General features: G+C 35.8%; 1 protein-coding gene across 1 annotated transcript in view; it reads left to right on the forward strand.

The window, feature by feature from the left end:
* Positions 1–1,450: 1,450 nt before the first annotated feature.
* The window catches only part of DIPK1C (divergent protein kinase domain 1C), a 185,422-nt gene continuing 159,110 nt past the window's right edge, over positions 1,451–27,762 (forward strand). Inside the window, exon 1 of the mRNA XM_053714864.1 lies at positions 1,451–2,169. Within this exon, the coding sequence (XP_053570839.1) occupies positions 1,993–2,169 (177 nt within the window). The 5' untranslated portion in view covers positions 1,451–1,992. The remainder of the gene's footprint in view (positions 2,170–27,762) is intronic.

Here is a 27,762-nt window from a genome sequence, read left to right on the forward strand (position 1 = left end):
CATTCCTGCTTCTTAAAAAAAATTATACCAAGAGAATAAAAAAAATGTGATAATATAATGAATTGGAAAGTTGTTTAAAAGTGCATGCGCTATCAAAATCATGACAGAAAAATGTCCCTGTAAACATTTTATGGGGAAATATATATTGAAATGACTGACCCTTTAATAAAAGGGACATGAAACTCAAACACTTTATTTCATGATTAAGATAGAGCCTGCAGTTTTAAACAACTTTCTAATTTACCTCATATCAAGTTTTCTTTGTTCTCTTGTTATCTTTTTGATGAAAAGCAGGGACGAAATCTCAGTAGCATGAACGTGTCTGGAGCACTATATTGCAGCAGTGTAGCAGGAATGTTATACATTTTGCAAGAGCACTAGATGCGACACTATTTGTTGTCATGTTGCTTCTCTCCCATGGTATTCTTTGTTGAAGAGATTCTTAGGTAGGTGTCTCATCAACAAAAAATACCATGGGCAAGAAGCAAATTTGATAACACAAGAAAATTGTAAACTTTTTAATCACAAAATAAAATGTATGGGTTTCATATCCCTTTAACTGTAACAAATATAACAGTTTTAATACACTCATAACTTAGCTACTTTTTTTTAACCATTTCATCAACTAGCTGTTGCATGGCCACCTACTCATTAACTGCAGCTCTCATTTCCAGTTCATGCTTTAAAGGGACACTGATCCCAAATTTTTTTCTTTAGTGATTCAGATAGAGCATGCAATTTTAAGCCAACTTTCTAATTTACTTCTATTATCAAATTCTTCATTCTCTTGGTATGTTTATTTGAATAGCAAGAATGTAAGTTTAGATGCCGGCCCATTTTTGGTGAACAACCTGGGTTGTCCTTGCTGATTGGACAGCACCAATAAACAAGTGCTGTCCATTGGTCTGAACCAAAAATTGCTGGCTCCTTAGCTGAGATGCCTTCTTTTTCAAATAAAGATAGCAAGAGAATAAAGAAAAATTGATAATAGAAGTATATTTAAAAGTTGCTTAAAATTGCATGCTCTATCTGAATCATGAAAGAAAAAAAAATTGGGTTCAGTGTCCCTTTAAGGCAGATTCTGTGAGGCATCTGTGTCTAATTGACTGCTCTGTAGAATTGCAGAATCACTAGTGCACAAGCAACTCCCTTATCACATGCTGACACAGTGTTAATAATAGTATATAAAACATTATTGTGTGGTTGTATTAGATGTGAGCTTCAGAATATTATGATCATACAGTTCCATTATAATATAAATGTGTACAGATTGTATTAACTTGGTGTAAATTATAATCAAGACAGATGAGTAGATACAGTGTTAAATGTATTTAATGGAATTCAACGTCAGTGTCAAGATTCTGTAGACAAAGCAAAAATGTTTCCAATTACTGGTGATGTAACATGTGCTGCTTTGCAATAACTATTTGTAAAATAACATAATGACAGCATTGTGGTGAGATTGATATCTGTGGGCATTTGCTGAGTATTCACTGCCAGAGCCCTATCAATCTTGTCTTCCACCTCCACAGCAGAGATTCACAAGAGCAGCTCTGGGCAGGGGCTGAAATCCCTCTTTTCTTGTGGTGTGTGAACCTTACAAAAGGCTGGCTGCCTGTTAAATGGGGTCTGCTGTTTAACACAGGGAACATCAGACTAAAGGAGGCGGAACTACGTGGCTTACATTCAGAAGGAGATCTCAGTTTTCTTGCTAAAGCACCAGCACTTTCAGTGAAAAGAGAGAAAAAGAGATTGTTTTACAGGTTCAGCTTTACTTGTAGTGAGGAGCGAGTTAGGACTCGCATCAGGGGGGCGCAGAGCCAGGCTGGGAAGCTGCACAGGGATGATGGGCTGCCCACCTGCCACACACACAGCATTGCCAGGCTCTTCACAGACCACCGTGCTATGAAATAGCTCTCAGGGTCACTTCTGGATACGTTTGTGGATTGGTGAAATCTGAAGATGTGAAGCTCAGGGCTTGCTGACCTTACCATGAGAATTTATGCTCTCAAATGGCTGAGGTTCAGGATCTTGAAGAAAAGCACTTTGCTTATTTTGCTGCTATGGATATTGTGCTGGATGTTTGTGAACACACTGTTTTTTGTCCATAGAAGGGTGTTTTCAGATTATTGCACAGATGAAGAAAGTAAAAACATCCTTGCTGGGTTGGTATGTATGGAACTCCATCCAGTCTTTATAAAGACAGTTTTATTTAATAGTGTAGCAGGAGGAATTCACTTCTCTTTATACAACTCTAGTCAGATCTATTTGAATTTCTGTCAATTGAGCTAATGTATAATCTTTTAGAAAAAAAAAACTTATTATAGGGTTTAGCTGCAAACATTCCCTATGAAAAATGTTATAATAAAAAAGTCAACATATTTTCTTAAAGGAAACAGACCATCTAGTAAGATTGAATTTTTTTAATATAGAACATTTTGTGCAAATTTGTAAGTTTAAGAAATCCGTATTATGGAATTTTACTTTAACATTATTTTACTTTAACATCATATTTTAACATATATGTTAAAAGGCAAATTATTGTTTGAGCAATTATACTGAAAGATATACAGATCGCCCAAGCATGCAGTAAGCACAGGAGATTACGCATCATTCCAATAGTTTCTATGTGCTCATCATCCTGTGAATGCTGAAACAGTTTGAGTCATAAAAAACCTCTGTGTTTATGTGGGAAATAATGACTGAGTATATAGCAAAATGCAAACAGTAAAATATTATGGAAATTCTGACATTCTTGTTTCATTTTATAACATTTGGTTTACCAGTATATAACTGATAATTGCCCTAGATGTAATAACAATCAAAAGTCCCTAATGAGAATGATTTCACCGATTCCCTTGTTATCCTATAAAATGACTATGTTGCATTAGTAACATTGACAGTGATGTCAGTGAACATGTCAGATATGATTTCATCCACAAACCCTGGGGCAGAGAACATTAGTTAACTTTTTCTTTCTTGACTTTTGTATATTTTAGTAAGAGCTTGTATGTGATGACAGTCACAATCTAATATGACTACTTGAGGTTCTCAAATGGCCACTGTAAATTCTTGTCTATGAATATGCATCTGTTGAAGAAGAGCATTTACAGGGGACTCTAAATTATTTTTTCTTGTACCTCAATGCTGGTGGTTTTTAATGTATTATAGTTTATGTTTCTTGAACAATGCATGTTGCTCTCCTTAATAAAACTATTTTTTCATATTGGTGCTTACCTTATTTATCAGTGAGCAATTTAAAATAGAGAACATTTTCTCTTTGCTTAAGTTTGTTCCTTTAAAATAAAAATTAAAAAAAATCTTGATGCATATAAAAGGACAGTTGAGTTTGTGCATGGGGTATAAGCTTTTTGACTGGAAAAGAAAAGCCCCACATCTTTATTGATAAACTGTGACACAAACCTCAAGGATAAAAACAAAACATATTTGTTTCTCAGCACAAAATCATCCACTTGTCATAAACTGTAATACATTACAAAAATGTTTAAGCTATAACAAATACATTGTAGCCCTTTTCAGTCAAATACCTAGTCATACACCTTTTAAAATGAAATGTTTGTTTTTTTTTTTAGAAATGATATATATGAGTGTAATAGATTATTTTAATGTTTTTATGTTGTGTTTGGTTAACATTTTATTTTAACCCTTACTCCTTACACTAGGTTTTCAGGCATGTTAATCCATTGAGCGCAAATTTTGTTTACACTCAAGCGCAACCATTTACTTTCAACTTTTTAATATGTGCTCTAGTTAGCGCGTCACTTGTAATCTAGCTCCATGTAATTAAAACATTTTTTAATAGTTACAACACCTTGTTTTTTTGCAAATTGTTTTCAGTCACCAAACTCTTTCCAGGGAATAGAATATATAGATAGGGACCCTCAGGGAGGAGATAGAGTAAAAACATTACTCAAGAGGGAAGTTTATTGGATCTTTACATTAGCAACAAGATCACCCACAGGCATCAACAGGAGATATGATGTAGACTTATTTATTGAGTAACATATCCAAACCAACAATATAACCAACAATATAACCAGTAGCACTATCTTAAGTACATCCATTAATTCAACTGTTGAATCAACTCATATACCTCATATACATATACCCACAAGTATCATTGTGAGCTCTAATATATCTTCTATCTGTTCTATAATGAATCATATATCTGTGAATTGATCATCTTATCACAATTTAAAACACTAATAAGAATAATTGCATTAGAACTAGACATGTGCGATTCGTTTCGTTTCGATTCGGAAATTTGGAAAATTCGGCAAATTCGGCGATTCGGATCGAACCGAATTTACGAATTAAAATTCTGCCGAATTTTCCGAATCGAATCGATTCGTAAATTCGGATGGCCATTGGGATTACACTAGTATTGTACAGTATGTTAGGTTAACACCTAATATACAGTATAATACTAGTCTAATCCCACCTAACACTTACCGAAATGCCGAATTTACGAACCGAATCGAACCAAATCAAACCGAATCGAACCGAATTTCTTCGAATCCGAATGAATCCGAAACGAATCCGAAATGAATCGATTCAGAATTTTCCGAATTCTAATCGATCCGAACCGAACTTCAAAAAATTCCGAATCGATCCGAACCGAACCGAATTTTTTCGCCATGCACATGTCTAATTAGAACTAACTCCCCTCAGTCCCACCAATGGAATCTCCTTGTACTCCTCAACAAAGAAAACACCAAGGGATACATTTATCCTGCTTTTTACATAGGTATTATACTAAGGTCTAGAATAATATATATTTTTTTTATTATCCAGACAATCATATACTATAAATTAAAGCAGTCCACCTTTGTGAAGAAACCTGTAGATAGTTTTTATTATTGAATTACAATATCTTTTTAGCATTAGGATGTGACTTAGTAAGGTTTCCTTTGTTTTTCTTTCTTTTCTTATTATTTTCATATTTGTATTTTTATATTTCTATTTTCATATATACATTTTTTTCTGTTATATTGATAAATGTTTCTACTAAATGTAACTATATATCATTTGAACTATATGCATTTCAATATTTCAGTGTATCATCCCAAAGAGTTAGATTATTTCACTCACAGCTGAGCCCATTAGATTTACCTTGTACTTAGAGACCTATTGATCTCTTCCCATTGGTTAACACATTCTATTAAAGCTCACCTGTGACATCTAATTACCAATCTCTGAGGAAGCGCATGTGCGCGCATGCGGGAAACATGTCAGATAGTCAGAGCTGCACCTCTTGTCTATCACCTGCATGAATAAACTCTGTTGAAGCACTGGCATCCAGTCCGGTTTTGTCCTCTTTTTTTCTGTCTATATATATGAGTGTAATAGATTATTTTAATGTTTTTATGTTGTGTTTGGTTAACATTTTATTTTAACCCTTACTCTTTACACTAGGTTTTCAGGCATGTTAATCCATTGAGCGCAAATTTTGTTTACACTTGAGCGTAACCATTTACTTTCAATGTTTTAATATGTGCTCTAGTTAGCGTGTCACTTGTAATCTAGCTCCATGTAATTAAAACATTTTTTAATAGTTACAACACCTTGTTTTTTTGCAAATTGTTTTCAGTCACCAAACTTATTCCCCAACACCACTTGCAGTATTTGGAGGAATCAATCTGAACTAACCACTGAGTAGACAAAACTGGCCAATATCATCCATAATTTTCAGAGTTAAAGGGACACTGAACTCTATTTTTTCTTTCGTGGTTCAGATAGAGCATGCAATTTTAAGCAACTTTTTAATTTACTCCTACTATCACATTTTCTTCATTCTCTTGGTATCGTTATTTGAAAAGCAAGAAGGTAAGTTTAGATGCCGGCCCATTTTTTCTTATTGGTGGATAAATTCAGCCACCAATAAACAAGTGCTGTCCAGAGTCTGAACAAAAAATTGGCTGTCTCCTTAGCTTTGATGCCTTCTTTTTCAAATAAGGTTAGCAAGAGAACGATAATAGGAGTAAATTAGAAAGTTACTTAAAATTGCATGCTCTATCTGAATCATGAAATAAACAAATTGGGTTCAGTATCCCTTTAATTTACAGAAAAATGAGAAAAATAAATAATGATAGCATATTACAAAGTTACCATTCATAACAAAACATTTTATATTACTATATAAGATTTTTCATGTCTCTGTAAGACATTTTTGGATTTAAAGCTATCACAATCTATATGAAAATGTGAATAATTTAAATCACATTAACCCTTTGTGGTTAAGAATAGTTTTATGTATAATATATCTTTGAAAAAACATAAAAACACAAAAGCGGCAGCCCCAAGCTTTCAGAAAATCTATCTGTGTATATTTTCCTAATGTTTTGGGGCTCAGTAAGGCACTGATGATCAAAAGTGCCCAGAGGCGGTGAGATATTCAAAAGGCATCACAGCAATTTGGAGTAAGCTGGTGAAGTAAGCCGGCGAACGCGTGATATCATTGTTTAAAGACAGCATCGCAAGAGGCATTTTACTATACATTGCAATGGGTGGCGAAGGTGGCAAAATATTCCAAGCAGCATTGCCACCTACATTGACAATGTAAATAAAGGATCCCCTTTAAATGTATCACCAAACCTAATAAACATACCTATTAACCCCTAAACTGACATAACTCCCTGCCTCAAACTATCCCTACACTACTTAACCCCCTAACTGCTAATACCCCACCACAAAACTACCCCTGACCTATTAATCTCCTAACCACCAATACCCCACTGCAAACTTACCCTAACCTATTAACACCCTAACTGCCAATACCCCACTGCAAACTTACCCTAACCTATTAACACCCTAACTGCCAATACCCCACTGCAAACTTACCCTAACCTATTAACACCCTAACTGCCAATACCCCACTGCAAACTTACCCTAACCTATTAACACCCTAACTGCCAATACCCCACTGCAAACTTACCCTAACCTATTAACACCCTAACTGCCAATACCCCACTGCAAACTTACCCTAACCTATTAACACCCTAACTGCCAATGCCCCACTGCAAACGTACCCTAACCTATTAACACCCTAACTGCCAATACCCCACTGCAAACTTACCCTAACCTATTAACACCCTAACTGCCAATGCCCCACTGCAAACTTACCCTAACCTATTAACACCCTAACTGCCAATACCAATCTATCTACTATCTACTATTAATGCACTATCTACCAATACCCTACTGCAAACTACTATCTTTAAAAATCCCTATCCTAAAAAAAATTTCCCTTAAAAGAGCAAAAGTGATTCCGCTCTTTATCTAAAAAATAAAAAATCTTATCCTAAAAAAAGATGCCCTGAAAAGGGGGCTTCAGTGATTCAGATCTTTTGCTAAAAATTAAAAAAAAACTCTCCTAAAAAAAGATTCCCTGAAAAGGGCATCTGCGATAAAGCTCTTTTGCTAACCCTAACGCTAAACCCAAAGTTTCTCCTCACCAAACTTGATTCCAGCTCCTAGGTGGACTGATGCTTCTGTAAGGCGGCGCCCTTATTATTATTATCAATTATTTGTAGAGCGCCAACAGATTCCGCAGCCCTTCTTACATCTCCATGCATGGTGGTGCTCTGCTGGGACTTTCGTCTTCTATTCTTCAGTCTTCTTCCTTCTTCCACCCAATGCTTCTTCTTTTTTTCTTATCTTCCATCTGACGTCCTCTTCATGTGGTCGCCGCCGCACACTGACGCTTGAATGTCTTTAGTACTCTATAGCAGCAGTGTTTTGCAATATTGTATAACAAAGCTACAAATAATGCTGCAAAACACTGCTGCCAAAGAGTACTAAAGACACGTGCACACTTGAGCGCTTATGAGCCTATCTAGTTTTACTCTTCAACAAAAGATACCAAGAGAACAAAGCAAATTTGATAACAGAAGTAAATTGAAAAGTTGTTAAAACTGGCATGCTCTATTTAATCATTAAAGTTTAATTTTGGCTTTATTGTCCCTTTAATACTTAAGCTAAGGAATTAATTTGTCCCTTAACACTTCTCTTCCCACTCTAATATGACCTTTGGATACGGTAGACCCAGGTTGCATATTTATTTCTAAAATGCATTTTGGGGTGGAACTGGAGTAAAATGTTATGTATTGGGCCATTTCAGAAAAAGTGATGTAGATGGCAGATGAGGTATTAAATAACTTACAAATTAAACATAAAGAAAAAAACATATTTACATTGTTTTTAAACTTCATTTGTGTTAAAGGGACAGTATACATCAATTTTCATATAACTGCATGTAATAGACACTATAAAGAAGAATATGCAAAGATACTGATCTAAAAATCCAGTATAAAGCTCCAAGTTTAGCACTGTTGATGAGGTTAGCTAGAACACCCAGTTAAAGGGGCTGGGAGCAGACACTTCCTCCTCCCCTGCATATAAAAAGACAGATTAGTCAAACAGAAGCCAGTAGTAGTCTGTAAACGCACATATAAATCTGAAATTTTGGGGCTTGGTTAGGAGTCTAAAAAGCAGCACAATTTTATAAAAAAATAAGCAAAACTATAGATTGTTACAAAATCATTCCCAGATGGGCTATATAAATGGATCATCTACAAAACATTTATGCAAAGAAAAATCTAGTGTACAATGTCCCTTTAAAGCATTGAATTTCAGACTCCTAACCAAGCCCCAAAGTTTTAGGAGAATACTGATGTATACCTACTCCAGCTTACTCATATTTGTGTAAACTTTGAGTCTTTTCATATGGGGAGGGGGGGAGTGTCTGTTTTTGCCCACTTAAAGTGGGTGTTCTAGCTTCCTTTTTAACAGAGCTAAACTGGAAGCTTCTAAGTAAGTTTTTAAATGGTTTTATACTGGATTTTTTTATCAGTATCTGTGCATATTATACTTTATAGTGTATATTACATGCAGTTATATAAAAACTGGTGTACACTGTCCCTTTAAGTAATCCTTCGTTTTATTGTACAGTAGAATACTCTGGTTCAAATGATTACCTGTGTATACCATTTCCCTTGAGGGGTCTGTGGCTGAACTAGGTGTTGCAGGGGAAGAAATTACAGCTTTGATGCAACCTCTTGCACTTTTGTTTTTTTAAGGAAGGGATCACATGTTACTTTAACCCCTTAAGGACCAAGGCCATTTTTCAATTTCTTTCCCTTAAGGACCAGGGCTATTTTTACATTTCTGTGGTGTTTGTGTTTAGCTGTAATTTTCTTCTTACTCATTTATTGTACCCACACATATTATATACCGTTTTTCTCGCCATTAAATGGACTTTCTAAAGATACCATTATTTTCATCATATCTTATAATTTACTATAAATTTTTTTATAAAATATGAGGAAAAAATGGAAAAAAACACACTTTTTCTAACTTTGGCCCCCAAAATCTGTTACACATCTACAACCACCAAAAAACACCCATGGTAAATAGTTTCTAAATTTTGTCCTGAGTTTAGAAATACCCAATGTTTACATGATCTTTGCTTTTTTTGCAAGTTATAGGGCAATAAGTACAAGTAGCACTTGGCTATTTCCAAACCAATTTTTTTCAAAATTAGCGCTAGTTATATTGGAACACTGATATCTTTCAGGAATTCTTGAATATCCCTTGACGTGTATATATTTTTTTTTAGAAGACATCCCAAAGTATTGATCTAGGCCCATTTTGGTATATTTCAAGCCACCATTTCACTGCCAAATGCGATCAAATAAAAAAAATTGTTCACTTTTTCACAAATTTTTTCACAAACTTTAGGTTTGTCACTGAAATTATTTACAAACAACTTGTGCAATTATGGCATATATGGTTGTAAATGCTTCTCTGGGATCCTCTTTGTTCAGAAATAACAGACATATATGGCTTTGGCGTTGCTTTTTGGTAATTAGAAGGCCGCTAAATACCACTGCGCATTACACGTGTATTATGCCCAGCAGTGAAGGGGTTAATTAGGGAGCATGTAGGGAACTTCTAGGGTTAATTTTAGCTTTAGTGTAGTGTAGTAGACAACCTCAAGTATTGATCAAGGCCCATCTTGGTATATTTCATGCCACCATTTCACCGCCAAATGCCATCAAATTAAAAAAATCGTAACATTTTTCACAATTTTAGGTTTCTCACTGAAATTATTTACTAACAGCTTGTGCAATTATGGCACACATGGTTGTAAATGCTTCTCTGGGATCCCATTTGTTCAGAAATAGCAGACATATATGGCTTTGGAGTTTCTTTTTGGTAATTACAAGGCGGCAAAATGCCGCTGCGCATCACACGTGTATTATGTCTAGCAGTGAAGGGGTTAATTAGGTAGCTTGTAGGGAGCTTGCAGGGTTAATTTTAGCTTTAGTGTAGAGATCAGCCTCCCACCTGACACATCCCACCCCTGATCCCTCCCAAACAGTTCTCTTCCCTCCCTCACCCCAAAATTGTCCCCGCCATCTTAAGTACTGGCAGAAAGTCTGCCAGTACTAAAATAAAAGCTCTCTTTAAATTTTTTTAAAAATTTTCCCAGCATATTTACATATGCTGCTGTGTAGGAGCCCCCCATAGCACCCAACCTCCCTGAGCCCCCCCACACAGCTCTCTAATCTCCCCCCTCTCACTATTTGGTGCCATTTTGGGTACTGGCAGCTGTCTGCCAGTACCCACTTTTCAAACTTTAGTGCACTTTTTTTTAATATTTTTTTTTTCTGTAGTGTAGCTGGCCCCCCCTCAATACCCCCCACCCCCCTCTCCCAGATCCTTTTTATAAATAGAAATTTAGCCCTCATCACCCGCTCCCACCACAGATCACCTCCCGCTCCCACCACAACCGGACCGTTTATGTGGCATGCTTTGTTAAGATCGGGGGCGCGCAGGCGCGCGCACATGCGCGCGCACGCACCCCCGCCCCCGTGCACGCGCCCGCACGCACCGGTACTAATTCCGGGACCAAGATTCCCAGCGATGGGCCACCTCCTCCCTGTAACTGCTCCCACCCACCAACGATCGGCACCATCGCTGGCCGATGCAGAGAGGGCCACAGAGTGGCCCTCTCTGCATCGGTGTGCCAGAAAAGGTATTGCCATGATGCCTCAATATCGAGGCATCACGGCAATACCTTGAAAGCGGCTGGAAGCGATCAGGATCGCTTCCAGCCGCTTTAAACACTTAGGTCGTACAGGGTACGTCGCTGGTCTTTAAAGACCAGGTTGTGTGCGACGTACCCTGTACGACTCGTGTCGTTAAGGGGTTAAGATCTTCAGGCACTGAAATTGCAACTGTCTACGACTCCCGAATCACAATAGCAAGATCACTGAGGAAGTGAATCTGCCTCTAGTCATTTACCCATTGAATGTTGAGTCATCACATGCACACTCAATAGCATCAATTTACACACTGTGCCATTTTATGGACAGACGTTTTAAAATAAATTAGTATATTTAAAATAAAGGCATTTTCATCAACAATTTTTAAATGTATTTTGATTTTTAAATTTTGTGCTGAAGCCATACAATAAAGTTTGCAGTTAACTGTATTTAGAGCAATAAACGAACATGATACCCAAATGTTGAAGCACTTGAAAGAGATGCAGCATAGCTCTAAGAAGCTGACTAGAAATTTCTATGTAAAAAAGGAAAATGTTGTACCTCAAAATTTTCCTCATTAACCACATCCCATTGTAAAGGGTTTTTAAACAGCCAATCAGTATGCTAGTCCTGGGACTTGCAAAGGAGTATGTATCTGCCATGTGCAGACACAGTCATGTTATTTCCCTCTTTAGTTCCAGGAAGGTTAATGTGAGAGATTTCAGTAAAATCTCATGAGGTCACAATAAATAAAAGTGTGACAACAGCATTGATGAAGCTGATTGGCTGTTGTGTTTATTTTTTCGCAGTAGCTGAATGCTAATTGTTCATGGAGCACTTGCTATTGTGAGCTGAAGAAATGTTGAGGTAAATCATCTTACTTTTTTGCATAAAGATGTTCATGTGATATTTTCTTGTCATATTTTTACAGTTATTCAGCATAATTTTCAAGTGATTTGGCATATGGATATGATGCCCATTTAAAGGGACAGTATACACCAATTGTCATATAACTGCATGTAACAGACACTACTATAAAGAATAATATGCACAGATACTGATCTAAAATTCAGTATAAAACTGTTTAAAAACATACTTAGAAGCTCCCAGTTTAGCTCTGCAAAAAATGTAGCTGGAACACCCACTGCAAGTGGTAAATAGCAGACACTCCCCCCTCCACCTTCCTTTGCATATGAAAAGACCCTTTACACAAACAGGAGCAAGCTGGAGTAGGTATACATCAGTATTCTCCTAAAACTTTGGGGCTTGACTAAGAGTCTGAAAATCAGAGCAATGTTATTTAAAAATAAGCAAAATATAAACATTTTTAAGAAAAAACTGTATGTTCTATATAAATAGATAATCTACAAAACATTTATGCAAAGAAAAATCTAGTGTATAATGTCCCTTTAAAGGGACATTAAACTGATGTGCACACACAAAAGAATAGTAACTATGTCATTGCAATTCATCCTGTTTATGCAGCTCTTTTCAAATAAGTTTTTCTGTTATAATATCTTAAAGGTGCCAGATACTGAAGCTCCGCCTCTTCATACTGGGCACCACCATCTTGGAGCTCAAGTATTCTAATAGTCTGTGACAGAAGCTGTGTGCATTTACATTTCAATTAGGTTGTCAACTTTTTGACAACTGTATAAAGTCCTTCAGGTTAATGTGCATGATGCAAACAGGAGCTGTACATTTTTGCAGTTATTATTATTAAGTGTTTTTTAAATATATTTTGTGTAACTGTAAAACTGTAAAAAATAAATAAATTGTATCATGCACACACTAAAGTGGCCAGTATTACTGATCTGTGAGTGTGCAGTGCTTCTGTCACAGGCTGCTAGAATACCTGAGCTCCAAGATGGCAGCTCCCAGTATGAATAGGTGAAGCTTCAGTATCTGGCACCTTTTAAGGGACAGTAAACACTAAAATTGTTATTGTTTAAAAAGATTGATAACACCTTTAGTAACCATTCCCCAGATATGCACAACCAACATTGTTATATTAATATACTTTATAGCATTTAAACCTCTAAATTCCTGCCTGTTTCTAAGCCATTAAAGACACCCTCTTATCACATGCTTTTTTATTTGCTTTTCACAATAGGGGACTGCTAGTTCATGTGAGCCATATAGATAAGTGCTCACGACCGTGAAGTTGTGCACAACACAGCACTAATTGGCTAAAATGCAAGTCAATAGATAATAAATAAAAAGTCATGTGATCAGAGGGCTGTCAGTGTCAGAAGATGCTTAGATACAAGGTAATCACAGAGGTAAAAAGTATATTAATATAACCATGTTTTCTGTGCAAAACTGGGGAATGGGTAATAAAGGAATTATCTATCTTTTAAAACAATAACAATTCTATGGTAGACTGTCCATTTAAGCTATAAAAAACAGCAAAACTGATCTGAAAAGAGCTGCAGGAACAGGATGAAATGCAAAACCACAGTGATCAGTTACTATTCTTTTGTAGATGTGCACAACAATTGAATGCCCCTTTAAGGATGAGGTATACAAAACCCATTTGTTTCTATAAACCAAACTTGTAGCTCACTTTTAAAATTCAAACTCTTTTCTTTATGAATCTTACAATAATGGGGATTTGTATGTTTAGCAAGTCTCATTAAGCTTTATTCTAAGACGTCATCTTTAATGAATCTATGCCGTATAATTAGAATGCATATTTTCTTAAATGTAAAACTATTATAACTTCCCTGTTCTGCAATACCCAGTTTTTTAATTGGCTTCTAGCCTTGGAAATTGTTGCAGCTTTCACTGGCAGCCAAACATCTAATACCCTTTTGAGCTTTAATATTTGAGGATATTATATAAGTGGACTGGTGAACCTGAATTCAGCTATTTGCTTTTACTATCAGTTTATAATCTAGTTTTGCATAAACAAAAACAAAAACAAAAATCTAGTAATCAAAATGCAGTAAAATAGTTTACTTTATCTGTAAGTAGGTTAACTGATAAATTACAATGTGTTATTGAAATATAAATTAACTAGAGGAGAGGTAATCATTAGAAGAAGGGAGATTGCTTAGAGAATAAATGCAAAGTATTCTTAATGTCAGCTGTATTGAATTTTAATTATTTTGCACACTAAGAATAAATATATGTCTCACCTCTGCCATTCCTGGTGTTGAGCATTGAGCAAACATGAAAAATGTATTGCCTGAGGCCTTGTAGGTAAACTAAGGCACGAATTCAGGCTTAGCAGGGTCAAGAGTGTCACTTAAACTGCCTGCCAGATATTCTTATGCATTTTTTGTTCATTTGTGTCAAATTTCAGGAAATGGGAACATAATTGGCACCTTGATGCTAAGGCACCGGCTATGTTTAGATTCACTGGTTTGGAAGCACAAATATTTCTTTCATAACAAATTTCTTTTAACACAAATCCAGAGACATGGAAGTAAAAACTACAATGTCATGATTTAGATGCATACAATTTAATGGGATATTAAACTCAAACCTGAATTTCCCATAAACATGTTTGTATGCAAAATTAAAAAAAATATTGCAATGCACATTATTATTATTATCATTTATTTGTATAGCGCTGCAAACTTCCGTAGCATTATTTATTTGTTTTGCCTGCTTTTACTGTAATTAACTTAGGAAATTACAGTGTTTTCACTGCCAAAGAGAGGCTGATGTGCATTCCTTAGTAACTTGACACCCGTGGTGTGCTGGTGTGTGGTTGGTTAATATGTGCAGGAACTTGTTTATTGTATTATTCAGTATACTTCATGTATTCTATTTTGATATTGGTTCAAAGTTCATATTAGCGTAGGAAGCATTGCTAGCAACTACATATATCTCTTTCATTGAGCTATTTAAAGGGCTAGATTACAAGTGGAGCAGTATTTTGCGTTTTCGCTACAGCGAAAACTCTGCTAAGATTTTAATTTTTGCGCTAGTCGGGGTACGCTGGTATTTCAAGTTGAAAGTAAACTGTTTTTTCTTTAGCAGTAACCAAAATCACGAATAAAGTCGAAACATGAAAATCGTGAACGCGTTACACATTCACCCATAACTTATCACCTCAATATTGCGCAAACACTATCGCATATTCGCATTACCCCTAGAATTCAATAGAGAAAAAAAACAACATAGCATATTCTCATTAGCACTAACCCGACATGAATATAGAAATATTTATTTTCTAATGTTTTTTACATAACAGAATATCTTCTATTTATTCATAAATAAATATCTCTACATATATCTGATGGTTTATAAAACAAATATATATATTTATACCTATATATATAGATGATCATATATAGGTATATATATATATATATATATATATATATATACACATACATATAGGAATATCTATTTATAAATACTTAAACCATATTTCTCTATGTACATAACATTGGAATGTGAAATATTTACAGTAAGTACATAGTTAAAACCTTTATTAAATATGAATATTGCATAAATAAGTTTTTAAAAGTTTTTATCTACTTAACAGTAAAGGGCTACAATGCACAATACATATTTAGAGACATGTATATGTATGTATCTCAATGGTAAAGCTCTTTTGCGCCTTTTTTTTCTTACACCAGAGATCTCATATCTTATAACTTTTGTGTGCAATATTTTTTGGAAATAATTTTTATCAGTGTTAATATGAGTGTAACTGTACTTTGTAATGTATTTTGGATGTGTTTTGTGATACCTTTTTGTTTTGGAAAACAGTAAACCACAGCTTTGAGATCGTTGTAAGAATGGAAGCGTAGATTTCAGTCAACTTGCAATATCAACGCAATTAAAAATGCTTGCGGAAACACAATATCACTTGCGCAAAAAATTTGCGCCTCGCTTGTAATCTAGTCCCAAATGTTTTAAATATGATATTACCCTTGTGAAAATAAAGATTGTAAATAGATATATGAGATACGATAGTTACAATACTTCTTAAGATCTTCAGCTTATGAAGTTAATTCATGTTTGGTTGCTAATTATAGCCATAAAGGTATAAATATGATACAGGAAGTAGGTGATACACTTACGTCATTGACAAAGGCAGCAGCCGAAATGCGTTTGATGTGAGCGTTACCGGTACTGTGTGCCATGGCTCTATTTTTAATGTTGTTTCCAAATAATTTTTGTCTTTAACCTGTACTTAATAAATGTGGATGTGTGTTACCAAAGGTACGGACCCATTGTTGAATTTGTTTCAGGAGCTTGTTTAAATCTGCTGCTAATTGGCCACAGCAAAGGGATTAAGCTAAACAGTGTTCAAGGGTGTCCAGAGCCTGTAAAACAATGTACTGTATATGTTTTTAACAAAATTACAGTTTTAAATCGTTTTAAAATATATATTTTGTGTTGCAGTGAATAGATAAAAAATAAACTGAATACATAAAAAAAATTGACTTTAATGCATTCCAGCCATCTTGCACTATATATGCAAAAATGCTTCTAGTAAAAGCTATAGTTGTTTCAAGAGTGTACATAAGTATGCTCCGTGAACCAGCATTTCAGAGAGCCTAAACTGGTTGCATCATCTGGTAATGACTCACTTTGCATTATTACTTATATGATACAAGCCCTTCTGGGTCTCTGAGCAGCTGCAGTATTTAAAATGCTGGTGCACGGAGAATATCTAGCTATGCTTCACATGCACGTGCAGAGAAAAATACTAACTCTAAAACAGTGATAACTTTTACTAGAAGCATTTTGCAAACATATGTATATTATAAATATGTTTCGTTTTAAAGATGTTATTCAAATTTTGACTGGAATTATTTCAGTTTTTTAAATTTTGACTGGAATGTCCCTTTAATAAAGGATAAAGATACTAATTTACATAATGATAATAGATGTAAATTAGAAAGTGTTATACAATTATATTCTCTATCTGAATCATGATAGCTGATTTTTTACTTCCATGTCCCTTAAAGGGACATGAAACCCAAAACATTTCTTTCAAGATTCAGATAAAGAATACAATTTTAAACAACTTTCTAATTTACTTCTATGATCTAATCTGTTTCATTCTCTTGGTATCATTTGTTGAAGGAGCAGCAATGCACTAATGGTTTCTAACTGAACACATGGGTGAGCCAATCACAATCAATATATATATATGCAGCCACCTAGAACCTATGTTCTCTGCTGCCCCTGAGCTTTCCTAGATACACCTTTCAGCAAAGGACAACAAGTAAAGGAACCAAATTAAATAATAGAAGTAAATTGGAAAGTTGTTTAAAATTGTATTCTCTATCTGAATCATGAAAGAAAAATTTTGGGTTTCATGTCCCTTTAAGGTTGTTTTAATAGTGGGATAATGTATGCTCTCACATTGGCTAATCAGCAGTAGCTGGTCTTACAGAGGAAATCTAAATATGAGGGCTGAAGTTACCTGTCTGAAACTATTGTTTTTTTATTCCATTGAGCAGATATTCATCATGTTAACATTTCAGTTGCTTTGATAGTCATCATAAAAACTTAATCCAGCCTTAAAAAGCACAGAGACTCTGGCTTGATATATGTTTGCTAAATCAATATAACTTTTTATAAAGCTGTTATTAGCGTCTCACTTACAGTAATTCCATGCCAAACAGAGCTACAATTATCTTGGTAAAAAAGATCCATTATAAGGGAGTAGATAAAGAGAGAAAAAGAGCCAAACACTAGTGTTGGGAGAGATCAAGAAATTATGTATTTGCAGTTTGTATGTATGTGTGTGTCTCTCTCTCTCTGTGTCTGTCTGTCTAGCTAATCTATCTATCTATCGATCTATCTATCTATCATGTTCAATTACGGAAAAAAATATATATATTTTTAAAGGAACTTTCTAAAATGGCATGCTCTAATTTGTAAGTGCTATTAAATTTTGCATAACTGATTCTAGCATTATTGATCTGGATAGAGGTTTAACACATTACTAGAGGGCTGCTTGAAAACAGCCATTGAGCCAATCAGAAGGGCCAAGTAGCTGCCGATTACCAACAATATTCTTCTGTGTAGCTGCAATACTTAGGGCCTTTACCTATGTATTTAACCCTTTTTGCAAAGGTTAAATACATATGAAGCTAGAGTCAGTAATACAAAAATTATATTCTCTAATGAATTAGAGCATCCAAACTTCCTTTAGAATGCCCATTTAAAGTTAATGTTTTCTTTTTACGCTGTGATTGGCTGCCTACGAGACAAGCTTATTTACATCTGTCCCTAATTGTCCACAGAAAAATAGATGAGGCATATGAATTCCACCATACATTTTAAAAGGTGTATCCCTGAACTGGTCTTGATTTGTGTTAAAGGATATTAAACATTTCTTTGGCAGTGCTTATTTACTGATATATGCTGTAAATTGGATTGCCCCTTTAAAAGGACAGTAAACACATAGCATGTCTGCTAGTTTTAAACAAAGGGGATCTCAGAGTACCTTTTACAAAAGAGTTTTTTCTTATGACTGCACAAACTGTGTGAAAATATTTTCAGTGAGAAACCTAAAGTATTTGAAAAAGTTAACAATTTTCTTTATAATATGATCGCATTTGGTGGAAAAATGGTGGCATTAAATATACCAAACTGAATTTCTCACTGAAATTATTTACACACAACTACTGCAGTCATAAAACAAATGGTTGTTAATAAATGCAAGTGTTGAATCTTTTTATTTCGCTATATGCTAAACCAAAGAGTTGTATTTGGTGATTTTTCTGTTTTTCTTCTTTTAGTTAAAGAAGGATTAGATTAAGTGGGCTGGCTCTCTTTTTGTTTATAAATTTGTTAATTTATTATGATTTGTTTAGAGTCTTTGGCACCCTGCGAGGTGATTTATCAATGCTTTATGTGTCTACCTTAAATTGTATTCGCTGTTGAACCATAAATAAAATATAAAAAAAACAAAACAAAAAAACAAATGGTTGTAAAAGTTTCTCTGTGATCCTCTATGTTCAGAAACAGCAGACATGCATGGCTTTGCCATTGCTTTTGGCAGTTAGAAGGCTGCTCATTACAGCTGTACACCACACTTCTGAAATCCCTGGTAGTGAAGGTGTTAATGATGTAGGGTTAATTTCAGCTGTAGTGTTGAAATTACCTTCCCACCTGACACCTCCCACCCCCTGATTTCTCCCAAACAGCTCTCTTCCTTCCCTCACCCCCCACTGGTCACCACCATCTTAGATATTGGCAGATAGTCTGTCAGAATGCAGTTTAGGGAGGGCATTTCTTTCTTTCTTTTTTTTTTTTCTTTCTTTCTTTTTGTTAAATTTCTGTAGTGTAGGGAACCATCCTCAACCACCCACCACACTGATCCCTCCCAAAAAACTCTCTAAACCTCCCCCTCTTACTAGGTGCCACCTGGCTGTCTGCCAATACCCAGTTTGTAGGGTTTTAAGTTATTTATTTTGTTTATTATTTATATAAAAACAATTCTGTAGTGTATATATCCCCCCTCCCCCTCCCATTTAGCCACTAATCAGCAAGCGCTACCCAGGTGCTGAACAAAAAATGGGCCTGCTCCTAAGCTTACAATTTTGCTGTTTCAAATAAAGATACCAAGAGAACGAAGAAAACTGATATTAGGAGTAAATGAGAAAGTTGCTTAAAATTGCATGCTCTTCATGAAATAAAAAATTTGGGTTTCATATAGGGTTGCCACCCGTCCCTTAAAATACAGAACACTTATAAGTTACACATGCTGCAGGGTGTGCAGGGAGGAATATGAATAGTGCTGTCCAGAAACACAATACATGTTCCATGTATTGAAAACATGGCTGAGGTGGCAACCCTAGTTTCATATCCCTTTAAGGTTTCTGCTAGAATGTAAACTAGCCCTATTTTGGTATGCATATTATTCAGATGTGTATATTCAGGGCTGATTGCTGAGTCTGTGCCTCTACTTCAAAATAATTATTTATGTTTTAAATAGTTATCCTCTATTAGAGAGAGAGATTGAGATTTAACTATTTCCTGCGATGTAGAGCTCCAGACCCCTACCTAGGTATCTCTTCAACAAAGAATACCATATGAATGAAGCAAATTTGATAGTAGAAGTAAATTGGAAACTTTTTTTAAATGGCATGCTTGGCCTGAATCACAAAAGAAAGTTTTGGGATTTCATATCCCTTTAACAATTTTTATCCTTGGAAAAGCCATTATTTATTAGGCAAAATACTGCTTTCAGAGCTCATTGCAGCCCCATTCACCCTTACCCCCAAATTGCTGGTGGTCCCTTTGGCCAGCATCGATAGGGGAATCCAGAGATGTTGGTGATATCACCATGCCCATGCATGATAAAGTCACAAGGCTTTGGAACTGCAAAGTGAAACTGCAGCTCAATAGGACTTAAGGGAGCTGGGTGGGGTAGTAAGTATTTAAAGCCCTAGAACCCCTAATACCCAACATTAGGTAGGAAATTGTCTGCTCTTTCTATTATTATTTTTAACATCTTTGTTTATTAAAATGTTATATATAAAAATATACATTTTGTTTACACATTTTGTTGTTCAGCTCTAACGTGCTATGAATTATACAGAAAATAATTGCATAGACGTTAGAGCAATTCAGTCTGAGGATCTATAAGGAAAAAGAGATTCATCGCTTTTTCCAGAAATGGGAGAAATTGAACTTATCTCTTCCTATAAAGGTTCAAACCCAAGTGGTCTCATTTTTCAAGAGTTCAGAATGGTTCAAACGACAGATTGATAGAGGTATTTTCTCAGGTGTTTGTCATAGTGCATGTGGAATTTTATTTACCTTTTCATATTTATTTTAGTAGTTCAATAGAGCCTTACATATACACAATTCAAGTTTAAGTCTTGTTAGAGGATAGTACCTATTGTGTTTAAGTATCAAAAGATGAGGCCATTTTTTCATTTTCCTTTTTTCGCACTATTTTTTGGATAGGGCATGTAGCTATTTTATGTTATTCGCCTTGATGTTAGGTTTTATGTAATTATCCTCATCTCTATAACCTAAGTATACTTAATGTATAATTTAATCTGTGTTTTTTCTCATGATATGACATCACTAATGCCCTACAATGGCTATTTATGCTGTTACATATTTTAGTTTATTAATATTTTTGTATGACAATTTTTCCTTTCGGGATTAAGAATTTTTATTGTATTGTGGAATTTTTTTTTCTGTTTATTTGTCTTCTTTTGCATCAATATGTCATTGTATTGAGCTATTAATGTATTATTGCAAAGTTTCAATAAAAATTATATAAAAAAAATAAAAAAATGATTGCATAGTGCAACAACATATAATATGTGTGGGTTTCTCACTAAAAAATACCATAGAGCGGGGCTTAAATGTGAGTAGCATTTAAAACCCCCAAAACAGCTCCACACAGGGGTTAAATGGATATGATACCCAGATGTTGAAGCCCTGGAAAGTGATGCAATATATCTGTAAAAAGCTGACAAGAAAATATCTCCTCAACATCTCTATGTAAAAAATGAAGATATTTTGTGCAGTCACATCCCATTGTAAAGAGACTTTTAGCAGCAAATCAGGATGCTAGTCCCAGGACATGCAAGGGAGCATGTATCTGGCAGCTATCTTATTTTCCTCAGATTACAGTAAAGCAAAGTATGACCTCAGCAGTGATGAAACTGATTAGCTGCTGTTTTTTTTTTTCAACATGCAGCTGACAGTATAACTGCTCACAGTCCACTTAGGGACAGATTACAAGTTGAGTGCAAAATATCGCTTTTGCTGGGAAGCATTATGCTCACGAGTGCAATGTTCCATAGGCTCCTATGGGAGCCTTGTTCTGAAGCCCTTATACACGGCATCAGAATCTCGCGCAGCGGAGAGGTAATAGCGTAGCGATGGGCAGCACATAGTAAATATATATGTATATGCTGATATACATATATATTTATGTGTTAATATGTGTATATACACATATTAACACATAAATATATATGTATATAAGCATTTACATATATATTTACATTGCAGTCTATAAGAACACACAGTTCCCATAGACCGCAATGAGTTCCCATAGACCGCAATGTAAAGGCACTTTTCAGTGCCATTTTTTTCTGACACCCCACATCCACCAACGAGTGCAGTTTTTTTTATTTTAAAAAAAACTAAAATTTTTTAAATAAAAAAACTATAATGCCCTCTATTTTGAGGGCATTTGGGGCACTTTAAGACATTTCCGTAGTGCTAATTGCTACTGCGAGATCACGGTAGCAATAACCAGCCACTTGTAATGGCTGGTTAATTATTGCGCTCCCGTAAAGTATCTTCCTTTTTTATATAGAGATGTTCAGGTGATATTTTCTAGTCAGCTGTTTACAGTTATGATGCATCAGTTTCAAGTGATTTAGCATTAGGGTATTATGTCTCTTTAAAGACTTTGGACTGGTAATGTGTACATATATATAATACCTGATTCCCAAGCTAAGCACTCAGTGCTGTGTATGCGGATGGGCTATTTTGCTGTATTTAGCCCTTAGAAACTGTGTTTCACTTAATAAATTGTGCCTGCAGTGCTTTTTATGTGTTATTAATAAATTCATTTTGATTATCTGTAGTGGGGTTAAGTATAAACTATTGAATCTTAAAGGGACATGCCACCCACATTTTTTATTTTATGATTTAGAAAGAGAATAACATTTTAAACATCTTTCTAATTTACTTATATTATCTAATTTGTTTTATTCTCTTGATATTCTTTGATGAAAAGCATATCTAGATATGCTCACTAGCTGCTGATTGGTTGCTGCACATAGAAGCCTTGTGTAATTGGCTCACCATGTGCATTGCTTTTTCTTCAACTAAGGATATTTAAAAAATGAAGCAAAATAAATAACGGAAGTAAATTGTAATGTTGTTTAAATTTCTATTCTCTATCTGAATCATGAAAGAAAGATTTTGGGTTTAGTGGCCCTTTAATGAAAGTGCTTATCCGATAGAGCTTGTGGCAGCTGTATCCCATGTGAGTAATTTTCCTATGATTCTAACACTATTTCCTTTTGGCTAGATTTAGATTTCTGCGGCCAAAGGGGTGCGTTAGCTACGCATGCTTTTCCCCCCCCGCACCTTTTAAATACCGCTGGTATTTAGAGTTCACAGAATGGCTGCGTTTTCAGTGCGTTAGGCTCCAAAAAGGGAGCGTAGAGCATAATTTAATCCCACTGCAACTCTAAATTCCAGCGGTGCTTACGGACGCGGCCAGCTTCAAAAACGTGCTTGTGCACGATTCCCCCATAGAAAACAATGGGGCCATTTGAGCTGAAAAAAAAACCTAACACCTGCAAAAAAGCAGCGTTCAGCTCCTAACGCAGCCCCATTGTTTTCTATGGGGAAACACTTCCTACGTCTGCACCTAACACTCTAACATGTACCCCGAGTCTAAACACCCCTAACCTTACACTTATTAACCCCTATTCTGCCGCCCCCACTATCGCTGACACCTGCATATTTTTTTTAACCCCTAATCTGCCGCTCCGTAAACCGCCGCTACCTACATTATCCCTATGTATCCCTAATCTGCTGCCCCTAACACCGCCGACCCCTATATTATATTTATTAACCCCTAATCTGCCCCCCACAACGTTGCCTCCACCTACCTACAATAATTAACCCCTAATCTGCCGACCGAACCGCACCGCTACTATAATAAATGTATTAACCCCTAATCCGCCTCACTCCCGCCTCAATAACCCTGTAATAAATAGTATTAACCCCTAATCTGCCCTCCCTAACATCGCCGACACCTAACTTCAAACATTAACCCCTAATCTGCCGACCGGAGCTCACCGCTATTCTAATACATTTTTTAACCCCTAAAGCTAAGTCTAACCCTAACACCCCCCTAAGTTAAATATAATTTAAATCTAACGAAATAAATTAACTATTATTAAATAACTTATTCCTATTTAAAGCTAAATACTTACCTGTAAAATAAACCCTAATATAGCTACAATATAAATTATAATTATATTGTAGCTATTTTAGGATTAATATTTATTTTACAGGCAACTTTGTAATTATATTAACCAGGTACAATAGCTATTAAATAGTTAATAACTATTTAATAGTTACCTAGTTAAAATAATTACAAAATTACCTGGAAAATAAATCCTAACCTAAGTTACAATTAAACCTAACACTACACTATCAATAAATTAATTAAATAAAATACCTACAATTATCTACAATTAAACCTAACACTACACTATCAATAAATTAATTAAATAAAATACCTACAATTATCTACAATTAAACCTAACACTACACTATCAATAAATTAATTAAATACAATACCTACAAATAACTACAATTAAATAAACTAACTAAAGTACAAAAAATAAAAAAGAACTAAGTTACAAAAAATAAAAAAATATTTACAAACATTAGAAAAATATTACAACAATTTTAAACTAATTACACCTACTCTAAGCCCCCTAATAAAATAACAAAAAATAAAAAAATGCCCTACCCTATTCTAAATTAAAAAAGTTTAAAGCTCTTTTACCTTACCAGCCCATAAAAGAACCTTTTGAGGGGCATGCCCCAAATAATTCAGCTCTTTTGCCTGTTAAAAAAAAACATACAATACCCCCCCCAACATTACAACCCACCACCCACATACCCCTAATCTAACCCAAACCCCCCTTAAATAAACCTAACACTAAGCCCCTGAAGATCTCCCTACCTTGTCTTCACCTCACCGGGTTCAGCAATCGGTCTAGAAGAGGGTCCGAAGTCTTGATCCAAGCGGCGGCTGAAGAACTCCATCATCGGGCTGAAGTTGGAAGTCCATCATCAGGATGAAGTCTTCTATCAAGCGGCATCTTCAATCTTCTTTCTTCTGGAGCGGAGCGGAGCCATCTTCTTCCCAACCGACGCGGATCCATCCTCTTCAACCAACGCCTACTAGCCGAATGACGGTTCCTTTAAATTACATCATCCAAGATGGCGTCCCTCGAATTCCGATTGGCTGATAGGATTCTATCAGCCAATCGGAATTAAGGTAGGAATATTCTGATTGGCTGATGGAATTCTGATCAGAACAGCCAATAGAATGCAAGCTCAATCTGATTGGCTGATTGGATCAGCCAATCGGATTGAACTTGAATCTGATTGGCTGATTCCATCAGCCAATCAGAATATTCCTACCTTAATTCCGATTGGCTGATAGAATCCTATCAGCCAATCGGAAATTCGAGGGACACCATCTTGGATGACGTCATTTAAAGGAACCGTCATTCTGCGAGTAGGCGTCGCTTGAAGAGGTTGGATCCGCGTCGGCTGGGAAGAAGATGGCTCTGCTCCGCTCCGGAAGAAAGAAGATTGAAGATGTGGCTTGATAGAAGACTTCATCCCGATGATGGACTTCCGACTTCAGCCCGATGATGGAGTTCTTCAGTCGCCGCTTGGATCAAGACTTCTGACCCTCTTCTGGATCGATCGCTGAACCCGGTGAGGTGAAGACAAGGTAGGGAGATCTTCAGGGGCTTAGTGTTAGGTTTATTTAAGGGGGGTTTGGGTTATATTAGTGGTATGTGGGTGGTGGGTTGTAATGTTGGGGGGGTATTGTATGTTTTTTTTTTACAGGCAAAAGAGCTGAATTCTTTGGGGCATGCCCCGCAAAGGGCCCTTTTGAGGGCTGGTAAGGTAAAAGAGCTTTGAACTTTTTTAATTTAGAATAGGGTAGGGCATTTTTTATTTTGGGGGGCTTTGTTATCTTATTAGGGGCTTAGAGTAGGTGTAATTAGTTTAAAATTGTTGTAATATTTTTCTAATGTTTGTAAATATTTTTTTATTTTTTGTAACTTAGTTCTTTTTTATTTTTTGTACTTTAGTTAGTTTATTTAATTGTATTTATTTGTAGGTATTGTATTTAATTAATTTATTGATAGTGTAGTGTTAGGTTTAATTGTAGATAATTGTAGGTATTTTATTTAATTAATTTATTGATAGTGTAGTGTTAGGTTTAATTGTAGATAATTGTAGGTATTGTATTTAATTAATTTATTGATAGTGTAGTGTTAGGTTTAATTGTAACTTAGGTTAGGATTTATTTTACAGGTAATTTTGTAATTATTTTAACTAGGTAACTATTAAATAGTTATTAACTATTTAATAGCTATTGTACCTGGTTAATATAATTACAAAGTTGCCTGTAAAATAAATATTAATCCTAAAATAGCTACAATATAATTATAATTTATATTGTAGCTATATTAGGGTTTATTTTACAGGTAAGTATTTAGCTTTAAATAGGAATAATTTATTTAATAAGAGTTAATTTATTTAGTTAGATTTAAATTATATTTAACTTAGGGGGGTGTTAGTGTTAGGGTTAGACTTAGCTTTAGGGGTTAATTTTTTTTTATTATAGTAGTGGTGAGCTCTGGTCGGCAGATTAGGGGTTAATGCTTGAAGTTAGGTGTCGGCGATGTTAGGGAGGGCAGATTAGGGGTTAATACTATTTATTATAGTGTTATTGAGGCGGGAGTGAGGTGGATTAGGGGTTAATAACTTTATTATAGTAGCGGTGAGGTCCGCTCGGCAGATTAGGGGTTAATAAGTGTAGGTAGGTGGCGGCGACGTTGGGGGGGCAGATTAGGGGTTAATAAATATAATATAGGTGTCGGCGGTATTAGGGGCAGCAGATTAGGGGTACATAGGGATAACTTAGCTGGCGGCGGTGTACAGAGCGGCAGATTAGGGGTTAAAAAATTTAATAGAGAGGCGGCGATGTGGGGGGACCTCGGTTTACGGGTACATAGGTAGTTTATGGGTGTTAGTGTACTTTAGAGCACAGTAGTTAAGAGCTTTATAAACCGCCGTTAGCCCAGAATGCTCTTAACTCCTGTTTTTTTTCTGCGTCTGGAGTTTTGACGTTAGATTTTTAACGCTCACTTCAGCCACGACTCTAAATACCGGCGTTAGAAAGATCCCATTGAAAAGATAGGATACGCAATTGACGTAAGGGGATCTGCGGTATGGAAAAGTCGCGGCTGCAAAGTGAGCGTTAGACCCTTTCCTGACTGACTCCAAATACCAGAGGTCGGTAAAAACCAGCGTTAGGAGCCTCTAACGCTGGTTTTGACGGCTACCGCCCAATTCTAAATCTAGCCGTTTGTTTGTTAACTGCTGCAATTTATTCCTCTCTTACGATGAGTTTCAAAGAATATTTGGGGGCCTATTTATCAAGCTCCATATGGAGCTTGATGGCCCGTGGTTCTTGCGAGCCTTCAGATTCACCAGAAACACCAGTTATGAAGCAGCAGTCTAAAGACCGCTGCTCCATAACCTGTCCGCCTGCTCTGAGAAGGCGGACAGAGATCGCCGAAATTCAACCCAATCGAATACGACCGGGTTGATTGACACCCCCCTGCTAGCGGCTGATTGGCCACGAATCTGCAGGGGGCGTCGTTGCACCAGCAGTTCACAAGAGCTGCTGGTGCAATGCTAAATGCGGAGAGCGTATTGCTCTCCGCATTCAGCGAGGTCTGTCGGACATGATCCGCAATGTCGGATCATGTCCGACAGGCCTTTCATAAATAGGCCCCTTGGAGAAGATTCTTGTGTGGTACAGTATGAACCAATACGTCATATTACAGCTACATGAGAGAGCTTATATCAGCTCTAATTCATGTAATACTCCATATAAAGGCTAATATTATTGGTATCTCCCTATAATATTGTACTTTCTTTCTAAAGTCAC

Source organism: Bombina bombina, chromosome 5, assembly GCF_027579735.1.
Source record: "Bombina bombina isolate aBomBom1 chromosome 5, aBomBom1.pri, whole genome shotgun sequence".
NCBI lineage: Eukaryota > Metazoa > Chordata > Amphibia > Anura > Bombinatoridae > Bombina > Bombina bombina.